This window comes from Bombina bombina, chromosome 7 (assembly GCF_027579735.1).
Source record: "Bombina bombina isolate aBomBom1 chromosome 7, aBomBom1.pri, whole genome shotgun sequence".
Classification (NCBI taxonomy): Eukaryota; Metazoa; Chordata; class Amphibia; order Anura; family Bombinatoridae; genus Bombina; species Bombina bombina.
The window spans coordinates 411,649,598-411,662,305 of NC_069505.1; the positions used below are offsets into that span (position 1 = coordinate 411,649,598).

At 41.2% G+C, this 12,708-nt stretch overlaps 1 protein-coding gene across 1 annotated transcript in view; it reads left to right on the top strand.

Annotated features, from left to right (window-relative positions):
• SFMBT1 (Scm like with four mbt domains 1) overlaps positions 1-12,708 on the top strand; it is an 80,375-nt gene that overhangs the window by 35,428 nt on the left and 32,239 nt on the right. Inside the window, exon 10 of the mRNA XM_053721206.1 lies at positions 7,215-7,297. Within this exon, the coding sequence (XP_053577181.1) occupies positions 7,215-7,297 (83 nt within the window). The remainder of the gene's footprint in view (positions 1-7,214; positions 7,298-12,708) is intronic.

A 12,708-nucleotide genomic window follows, 5' to 3' on the forward strand; every position in this document is an offset into this window, starting at 1 on the left:
TCCCAAACCTCAAAATGCCTATAAATACACCCCTCACCACACCCACAATTCAGTTTTACAAACTTTGCCTCCTATGGAGGTGGTGAAGTAAGTTTGTGCTAAGATTTCTACGTTGATATGCGCTTCTCAGCATTGTTGAAGCCCAATTCCTCTCAGAGTACAGCGAATGTCAGAGGGACGTGAAGGGAGTATCACCTATTGATTACGATGATTTCTCTAACGGGGGTCTTTTTCATGGGTTCTCTGTTATCGGTCGTAGAGATTCATCTCCTACCTCCCTTTTCAGATCGACGATATACTCTCAAATTTACCATTACCTCTACTAAGAACTGTTTTAGTACTGGTTTGGCTATCTGCTATATGTGGATGGGTGTCTTTTGGTAAGTATGTTTTCATTTACTTAAGACACTCTCAGCTATGGTTTGGCACTTTATGCAAATTATATAAAGTTCTAAATATATGTATTGTACTTATATTTGCCATGAGTCAGGTTCATGTATTTCCTTCTGCGACTGTCAGTTTCATATTTGGGAATATAAACACTTTAAGAAATTTATTTCTTACCTGGGGTTTAGTCTTTTTCAAATTGACTACTTTTTGCATTTGCGGGTATTAGGCCCGCGGGTGTGTCAAATGTTAGACTTTATTACGTCATTTTTGGCGCAAACTTTTTTGACGCAACTTCGTCATTTCCGGCGTCATACGTGACGTCGAGACCTTTTCACACGACGGCATCATTAGTGACGCAAGTGTGTTATTTACGGTCATTTATGGCGCCAAAAAAGTTTACGTTACGTTGTGCGTCATACTTGGCGCCAATTTTTTTCATTATTTCAATACCCCATTGTTGTTTGCCTCCTGCTTTCTTTTCTATCAAGAGGCCTATGCTTTTGCATTTTTTCCCATTCCTGAAACTGTCATTTAAGGAAATAGATAATTTTGCTTTATATGTTGTTTTTTCTCTTACATTGAGCAAGATGTCCCAATCTGATCCTGTCTCCGAAGTTTCTGCTGGAACATTGCTGCCTGACATCGGTTCTACCAAAGCTAAGTGCATTTGTTGTAAAATTGTAGAAATTATTCCACCGAATGTCATTTGTAATAGTTGTCATGATAAACTTTTACATGCAGATAGTGTTTCTATCAGTAATAGTACATTGCTAGTTGCAGTTCCTTCAACTTCTAATGTACATGATATACCTGTAAATTTTAAAGAATTTGTTTCTGATTCTATTATGAAGGCTTTGTCTGCATTTCCACCTTCTAATAAACGTAAAAGGTCTTTTAAAACTTCTCATTTAGCTGATGAAATTTCAAATGACCAACAACATAATAATTCATCCTCTTCTGATGAGGATCTATCTGATACATAAGATCCTTCCTCAGACATTGACACTGACAAATCTACTTATTTATTTAAAATAGAGTATATGTGTTCTTTATTAAAAGAAGTGTTAATTACTTTGGATATTGAGGTAACCAGTCCTATTGACGTTCAGTCTAATAAACGTTTAAATATTGTTTTTTAAACCTCCTGTGGTTTCCCCAGGTGTTTTTCCCATTCCTGAGGCTATTTCTGATATGATTTCTAGGGAATGGAATAAGCCAGGCACTTCCTTTATTCCTTCTTCAAGGTTTAAGAGATTGTATCCTTTACCAGCAAAATCTATAGAGTTTTGGGAAAAGGTCGCCAAAGTTGATGGGGCTATTTCTACTCTTGCTAAACGTACCACTATTCCTATGGAAGATAGCACTTCCTTTAGGGATCCTTTAGTTAGGAATCTTTAATCTTATCTAAGGAAGGCCTATTTATATTCAGGTCATCTTCTCAGACCTGCTATTTCTTTGGGTGATGTTGCGGCTGCATCAACTTTCTGGTTGGAAAATTTAGCGCAACATGAATTGGATTTTGACATATCTAGCATTGTTCGCTTACTGCAACATGCTAATCATTTTATTTGTGATGCAATTTTTGATATAATCAAAATTGATGTTAGATCCATGTCTTTAGCTGTATTAGCTAGAAGAGCTTTATGGCTTAAATCTTGGAATGCTGATATGACATCTAAATCTAGATTACTATCTCTTTCTTTCCAAGGTAATAATTTATTTGGTTCTCAGTTGGATTCTATTATTTCAACTATCACTGGAGGAAAAGGAGTTTTTTTTGCCTCAGGATAAAAAACCTAAGGGTAAATCTAAGGCTTCTCACCGTTTTCGTTACTTTCATCAGAATAAAGAACAAAAACTCAATCCTCCTCCTAAAGAATCTGCTTCCACTTGGAAGCCTTCCTCAAATTGGAATAAATCCAAGCCATTTAGGAAACCAAAGTCTGCCACTAAGTCCGCATGAAGGTGCGGCCCTCATTCCAGCTCAGCTGGTAGGGGGCAGATTAAGGTTTTTCAAGGATTGTTGGGTAAAATCTGTCCAAAATCATTGGATTCAGAGCATTGTCTCTCAAGGGTATCGAATAGGATTCAAAGTAAGACCTCCTGTGAGAAGATTTTTTCTCTCACGTATCCCTGTAAATCCAGTAAAAGCTCAGGCTTTTCTGAAGTGTGTTTCAGACCTGGAGTCTTCAGGGGTAATCATGCCAGTTCCTCTTCAGGAACAAGGTTTTGGGTTTTATTCAAACCTATTCATTGTACCAAAGAAAGAAAATTTGTTCAGACCAGTTCTGTATCTGAAAATTTTGAATCGTTATGTAAGAGTACCAACTTTCAAGATGGTGACTATAAGGACTATTCTGCCTTTTGTTCAGCAAGGACATTATATGTCCACCATAGACTTGCAGGATGCATACCTTCATATTCAGATTCATCCAGAACACTTTCAGTTTCTGAGATTCTCTTTTCTAGACAAGCACTACCAATTTGTTGCTCTTCCATTTGGCCTAGCAACAGCTCCAAGAATCTTTTCAAAGGTTCTGGGTGCCCTACTATCTGTAATCAGAGAACAGGGTATTGCAGTGTTTCCTTATTTGGACGATATCTTGGTACTAGCTCAGTCTTTACATACTGCAGAATCTCACACAAATCAACTAGTGTTGTTTCTTCGGAAACATGGTTGGAGGATCAATTTACCAAAAAGTTTCTTGATTCCTCAGACAAGGGTCACCTTTTTAGGCTTCCAGATAGATTCAGTGTCCATGACTCTGTCTCTAACAGACGAGACGTTTAAAATTGGTTGCAGCCTGCCGGCACCTTCAGTCTCAGTCATTCCCTTCAGTGGCTATGTGCATGGAAGCTTTGTATGCTGAATCAATGGTGCAGGGATTATACAAAGATATCACAATTAATATCCTTGAATCCCAATGTACGACACTCTCTGACATGGTGGATAGATCACCATGGTTTGGTTCAAGGGGCTTCTTTTGTTCGCCCAACCTGGACTGTGATCACAACAGATGCGAGTCTTTCAGGTTGGGGAGCTGTTTGGGGATCTCTGACAGCACAAGGGGTTTGGAAATCTCAAGAGGCGAGATTACCAATAAATATTTTAGAATTCCGTGCAATTCTCAGGGCTCTTCAGTTCTGGCCTCTACTAAAGAGAGAACCGTTCATTTGTTTTCAGACAGACAATATCACAACTGTGGCTTATGTCAATCATCAGGGTGGGACTCACAGTCCCCAAGCTATGAAAGAAGTATCTCGGATACTTGCCTGGGCGGAATCCAGCTCCTGTCTAATCTCTGCGGTGCATATCCCAGGCGTAGACAATTTCGAGGCGGATTATCTCAGCCGCCAGACTTTACATCCAGGGGAGTGGTCTCTCCATCCAGATGTGTTTGTTTTTCTCAGATTGTTCAGATGTGGGGGCTTCCAGAGATAGATCTCATGGCCTCTCATCTAAACAAGAAACTTCCCAGATACCTGTCCAGGTCCAGGGATGTTCAGGCGGAAGCAGTGGATGCGCTGACACTTCCTTGGTGTTATCAACCTGCTTTCATCTTTCCGCCTCTAGTTCTCCTTCCAAGAGTGATCTCCAAAATCATCATGGAACAGTCTTTTGTGTTGCTGGTGGCTCCAGCATGGCCACACAGGTTTTGGTGTGTGGATCTGGTTCGGATGTCCAGTTGCCCGCCTTGGCCACTTCCGTAACGGCCGGACTTACTATCTCAAGGTCCGTTTTTCCATCAGGATCTCAAATCATTAAATTTGAAGGTATGGAAATTGAACGCTTAGTTCTAAGTCATAGAGGTTTCTCTGATTCAGTGATTAATACTATGTTACAAGCTCGTAAATCTGTTTCTAGAAAGATTTATTATAGAGTTTGGAAGACTTACATTTCATGGTGTTCTTCTCATAAATTCTCCTGGCATTCTTTTAGAATTCCTAGAATTTTACAGTTTCTTCAGGATGGTTTGGATAAGGGTTTGTCTGCAAGTTCCTTGAAAGGACAAATCTCAGCTCTTTCTGTTTTATTTCACAGAAAGATTGCTATTCTTCCTGATATTCACTGTTTTGTACAGGCTTTAGTTCATATTAAGCCTGTCATTAAATCAATTTCTCCTCCTTGGAGTCTTAATTTGGTTCTGAAGGCTTTACAGGCGCCTCCATTTGAGCCTATGCATTCTTTGGACATTAAACTACTTTCCTGGAAAGTGTTGTTCCTTTTGGCTATTTCTTCTGCTAGAAGAGTTTCTGAGCTATCTGCTCTTTCTTGTGAGTCTCCTTTTCTGATTTTTCATCAGGATAAGGCAGTTTTGCGGACTTCTTTTCAATTTTTACCTAAGGTTGTGAATTCTAACAACATTAATAGAGAAATTTGTTGTTCCTTCCTTGTGTCCTAATCCTAAGAATTATTTGGAGAGATCCTTACATTCTTTGGATGTGGTAAGAGCTTTGAAATATTATGTGGAAGCTACTAAAAATTTCAGGAAGACTTCCAGTTTATTTGTTTTATTTTCTGGTCCTAGGAAAGGTCAGAAAGCTTCTGCTATTTCCTTAAGCTTGTTAATCAAAAGTTTCAACCAAGAAGCTATTTGGAGTCGGGTCAAACCCCGCCTCAGAGAATTACAGCTCATTCTACTAGATCAGTCTCCACTTCGTGGGCTTTTAAGAATGAAGCTTCAGTTGATCAGATTTGCAAAGCAGCAACTTGGTCCTCTTTGCATACATTTACTAAATTCTACCATTTTGATGTATTTGCTTCTTCGGAAGCAGTTTTTGGTAGAAAAGTTCTTCAGGCAGCTGTTTCAGTTTGATTCTTCTGCTTTTGATTTAAGTTTTTTTCTTTCAAAAGTGAAAATAACTTATTTTTTGGGTTGTGGATTATTTTTTCAGTGGAATATGGCTGTTTTTATTTTATTCCCTCCCTCTCTAGTGACTCTTGAGTGGAAGACTCCACATCTTGGGTATTGATATCCCATATGTCACTAGCTCATGGACTCTTGCCAATTACATGAAAGAAAACATAATTTATGTAAGAACTTACCTGATAAATTCATTTCTTTCATATTGGCAAGAGTCCATGAGGCCCACCCTTTTTATGGTGGTTATGATTTTTTGTATAAAGCACAATTATTTCCAAATTTCCTTTGTTGATGCTTTCTACTCCTTTCTTTATCACCCCACTGCTTGGATATTCGTTAAACTGAATTGTGGGTGTGGTGAGGGGTGTATTTATAGGCATTTTGAGGTTTGGGAAACTTTGCCCCTCCTGGTAGGATTGTATATCCCATATGTCACTAGCTCATGGACTCTTGCCAATATGAAAGAAATGAATTTATCAGGTAAGTTCTTACATAAATTGTTTTCCTGTCATGTAGTACTAATGTTATACATTAGCAAGAGCACTAGATGGCAGCACTATTTCCTGTCATGTAGTACTAATGTTATACATTAGCAAGAGCACTAGATGGCAGCACTATGTCATGTAGTACTAATGTTATACATTAGCAAGAGCACTAGATGGCAGCACTATGTCATGTAGTACTAATGTTATACATTAGCAGGAGCACTAGAGGGCAGCACTATTTACTGTCATGTAGTTCTAATGTTATACATTAGCAAGAGCACTAGATGGCAGCACTATTTCCTGTCATGTAGTACTAATGTTATACATTAGCAAGAGCACTAGATGGCAGCACTATTTCCTGTCATATAGTGATCCAGACGTGCATGCTACCTTCCTAGATATCTCTTCAACAAAGAATAACCCGAGAATGAAGCAAATTTGATAATAGAAGTTAATTGGAAACTTTTTTTAAAATTTGTATTCTCTGTCTGAATCATGAAAGTAAAATGGGTTTTATTTTAAATATGTGGCATCTGCTCCACATAGCCTAAAAAACGGAATGCAGCTTCATAAATTCACCCCATGTGTGTTTAATAGCCCTAAAGTTATATGTGGCCTTTAAGACTCAGTATTGATCTGTGGCCCTTATGTGTTAGGAAGTTGACCCTCACTTTTATCTTTGCTGAATTTTTTTAAGAAGATAGCAGCGACGTGAGGTTTTAGCTACGGTAAATCAAGGTTTTCCAAAACATGATTTTTGAGACTTCTGTTTACTGTAAAGCCAATGCAAAAGATGTTAGTCGCTAATAAACAAGACAGAACATAGATACCGAGACCCTGATACATAGCCTCTCATACCTAGACCCGATACCTAGACACCGATACCTAGACACCGATACCTAGACACCGATACCTAGACACCGATACCTAGACACCGATACCTAGACACCGATACCTAGACCCCGATGCATAGCCCCTCATACCTAGACCCGATACCTAGACACTGATACATAGCCCCGATACATAGTTCCCGACACCTAGACCCCGATACCTAGACCCCGATGCATAGCCCCTCATACCTAGACCCGATACCTAGACACTGATACATAGCCCCGATACATAGTTCCCGACACCTAGACCCCGATACCTAGACACTGATTCATAGCCCCTCATACCTAGACCCCGATACCTAGACCCAATACATAACCCCCGATACCGAGACACCGATATCTAGCCCCTCATACCTAGACCCCGATACCTAGCCCCTCATACCTAGACCCCTATACCTAGCTCCTCATACCAAGCCCCCAATACCTAGACACCTCTAAATAGACACTGATACCTAGATAGAGATAGATATCAATAGATAGGGAGATACAAATAGTCCCTTTTAAGACCTGTTATTATTATGTGAGAGTTTGAAACATTGTACCCTATTGCTATTACTTACATAACTAGCCTTATTCACTTGCAGGATACTCAGCGCTGACTTTTGACTGGGATAAATATATATCTCTATGCGATGCCCAAACTGCTCCAGAAAGTTGCTTCTCAGTGGTGAGAATCTGACATCTGTAAATGTATTAATAGTATTTATCGTCCATCCTAACATACACACACATGCTCTCACTCACACACACACACATACATACTCTCACTCACACACACACACACATATATATACTCTCTCTCACTCACTCACACACACACATATACATACTCTCACTCACACACACACACACACATGCTCACTCACACACACACACACATGCTCTCACTCACACACATACATACTCTCACTCACACACACATGCTTTCACTCACACACACATACATGCTCTCACTCACACTCACACACACATCAATGCTCTCACACACACATACATACATGCTCTCACCCACTCATACACACATGCTCTCACTCACACACACATTACATGCTCGTACTCACTCACACACATACTCTCACTCACACACATGCTTTCACTCACACACTCTCACTCACACACACATACATGCTCTCACTCACACACACACACACATGCTCCCACTCACACACACACACACACACACACATACATACTCTCACTCACACACACATACATACTCTCACTCACACACACATACATGCTCTCACTCACACACACACACACATGCTCCCACTCACACACACACACACACACGCATACATACTCTCACTCACACACACATACATACTCTCACTCACACACACATACATGCTCTCACTTACACACACACACATGCTCCCACTCACACACACACACACACATACATACTCTCACTCACACATGCTCTTACTCACACACACACAAATGCTCTCACTCACACGCGCACACACACACACATGCTCTCACTCACACATGCTCTCACTCACACATGCTCTCACTCACACATGCTCTCACTCACACACACACACACACATACATGCGCTCATTCACACACATATACATACTCTCACACACACATGCTCTCACTCACACTCACACACACACACATGCCCTCACTCACACATACACACATGCTCTCACTCACTCACACACACACACACACACACATATTCTCACTCACACACATGCTCTCACTCACACACACATACATGCTCTCACTCACACACACATGCTCTCTCACACACACACACACACACACATGCTCTCACTCACACACACACATACATGCTGTCACTCACTCACACATACATGCTCTCACTCACACACACACATTCTCTCAATCACACACATACATGCTGTCACTCACTCACACACACATACATGCTCTCACTCACATACACAAACATGCTCTCACTCACACACACAAACATGCTCTCACTCACACACACACATACATGCTCTCACTCACACACACACATTCTCTCAATCACACACACACACACATACATGCTGTCACTCACTCACTCACACACACATACATACTCTCACTCACATACACAAACATGCTCTCACTCACACACACATACATGCTGTCACTCACATACACACACATACATACTCTCCCTCAAATAAACATACACATACATGCTCTCACTAACACACACATACATACTCTCACTCAGATACACAAACATGCTCTCACTCACACATACATGCTCTCTCAAATAAACACACACATACATGCTTGCACACACACACATACATACTCTCACTCACTCACACACATATACTCTCACTCACACACACATACTCTCACTCAAACATACACACACATACATGCTCTCACTCTCACACACACATGCTCTCACTCAAATAAACATACACACAAACACACACATACATGCTCTCACTCATTAAAATAAACATACACACACACACACTCTCACTCACGCACGCACACACACATGCTCTCACTCAAATAAACATACATACACACACACATACATGCTCTCACTCACATACACATACATGCTCTCACTCACACATACACAAACATGCCCTCACTTGCACAAACATGCTCTCACTCACACATACACAAGCATGCTCACATGCACAAACATGATCTCACTCACATACACAAACATGCTCTCACTTAAATGCACAAACATGTTCTCTCTCTCTCTCACACATATGTTCACACACACACACACACACACATACATACATACATACATGTTCTCTCTCTCTCTCTCTCTCTCTCACTCACACACACACACACACACACACATACATACATGTTCTCTCTCTCTCTCTCTCTCTCTCTCTCTCACACACACACACACACACACACACACACACACACACACACACACACACACATAAATGTTCTCTCTCACACACACACACATACATGTTCTCTCTCACACACATACATGTTCTCTCTTTCTCACACACATACACACACACACATTCTCTCTCTCTCTCTCTCTCTCTCTCTCTCTCTCTCTCACACACATTCTCTCACACACACATACATGTTCTCTCTCTCTCTCTCTCTCTCTCTCTCTCACACACACATACATGTTCTCTCTCTCTCTCACACACACACATGCATGTTCTCTCTCACACACACACACACACACACACACACGTTCTCTCTCACACACACACACACATAGATGTTCTCTCACACACACACACACATACATGTTCTCTCACACACACATGTTCTCTCTCTCACACACACACACACACATGTTCTCTCTCACACACACACATGTTCTCTCTCACACAAACATACATGTTTTCTCACACACACACACACACACACACACACATGTTCTCTCTCACATACACATACATGTTCTCTCACACACACACACATTCTCTCTCTCACACACACACACGTTCTCTCTCACACACACACACATAGATGTTCTCTCACACACACACACACATACATGTTCTCTCTCACACACACACACATACATGTTCTCTCTCACACACACATGTTCTCTCTCACACACACACAAACATGCATGTTTTCTCACACACACACACACATGTTCTCTCACACACACACACACATACATGTTCTCTCATACACACACATGTTCTCTCTCTCTCTCTCACACTCACACACACACACACACATACATGTTCTCTCTCACTCACACACACACGTTCTCTCTCTCACACACACACACACACGTTCTCTCACACACACACATGTTCTCTCTCTCACACACACATACATATATGTTCTCTCCCTCTCTCACACACACACACACACACGTTCTCTCTCTCACACACACACACACACGTTCTCTCACACACACACATGTTCTCTCTCTCACACACACATACATATATGTTCTCTCCCTCTCTCACACACACACACACACACATGTTCTCTCACACACACACATACATGTTCTCTCTCACACACACACACACGTTCTCTCTCTCACACACACACACACACACACACATGTTCTCTCACACACACGCATACATGTTCTCTTACACACACACATACATGTTCACACACACACACAATGTTCTCACACACACACATACATACTCTCACTCAGATACACAAACATGCTCTCACTCACACATACATGCTCTCTCAAATAAACACACACATACATGCTCGCACACACATACATACTCTCACTCACTCACTCACACACATACTCTCACTCACACACACATACTATCACTCAAACATACACACACATACATGCTCTCACTCTCACACACACATGCTCTCACTCAAATAAACATACACACAAACACACACATACATGCTCTCACTCATTAAAATAAACATACACACACACACACACACTCTCACTCACGCACGCACGCACACACACATGCTCTCACTCAAATAAACATACACACACACACACATACATGCTCTCACTCACATACACATACATGCTCTCACTCACACATACACAAACATGCCCTCACTTGCACAAACATGCTCTCACTCACACATACACAAGCATGCTCACATGCACAAACATGATCTCACTCACATACACAAACATGCTCTCACTTAAATGCACAAACATGTTCTATCTCTCTCTCACACACATATGTTCACACACATACATGTTCACACACACACACACACACACACACATGTTCTCTCTCACACACACACACATAAATGTTCTCTCTCTCTCTCTCTCTCTCACACACACGTTCTCTCACACACACATACATGTTCTCTCTCTCTCACACACATACATGTTCTCTCTCTCTCTCTCTCACACACATGCATGTTCTCTCTCACACACACACACATAGATGTTCTCTCACACACACACACATACATGTTCTCTTACACACACACACATTCTCTCTCACACACACATACATACATGTTCTCTCACACACACATGTTCTCTCACACACACACACACACATGTTCTCTCTCACACACACACATGTTCTCTCTCACACAAACATACATGTTTTCTCACACACACACACACACACACATTCTCTCTCTCACACACACACACGTTCTCTCTCACACACACACATAGATGTTCTCTCTCACACACACACACACACACACATACATGTTCTCTCTCACACACACATGTTCTCTCTCGCACACACACACATAGATGTTCTCTCTCACACACACATGTTCTCTCTCACACACACACAAACATGCATGTTTTCTCACACACACACACACACATACATGTTTTCTCACACACACACATGTTCTCTCTCTCTCTCTCTCTCTCACACACTCACACACACACACACACACACACATGCTCTCACTCAAATAAACATACACACACACATACATGCTCTCACTCACATACACATACATGCTCTCACTCACACATACACAAACATGCCCTCACTTGCACAAACATGCTCTCACTCACACATACACAAGCATGCTCACATGCACAAACATGATCTCACTCACATACACAAACATGCTCTCACTTAAATGCACAAACATGTTCTATCTCTCTCTCACACACATATGTTCACACACATACATGTTCACACACACACACACACACACACACACACACACACACACACACATGTTCTCTCTCACACACACACATAAATGTTCTCTCTCTCTCTCTCACACACACGTTCTCTCACACACACATACATGTTCTCTCTCTCTCACACACATACATGTTCTCTCTCTCTCACACACACACACATGCATGTTCTCTCTCACACACACACACACACACACACACACACGTTCTCTCTCACACACACACGTTCTCTCTCACACACACACACACATAGATGTTCTCTCACACACACACACATACATGTTCTCTCTCACACACACATTCTCTCTCACACACACATACATACATGTTCTCTCACACACACATGTTCTCTCTCACACAAACATACATGTTTTCTCACACACACACACACACACACATGTTCTCTCACACACACACATTCTCTCTCTCACACACACACACGTTCTCTCTCACACACACACACATAGATGTTCTCTCACACACACACACACACACATAC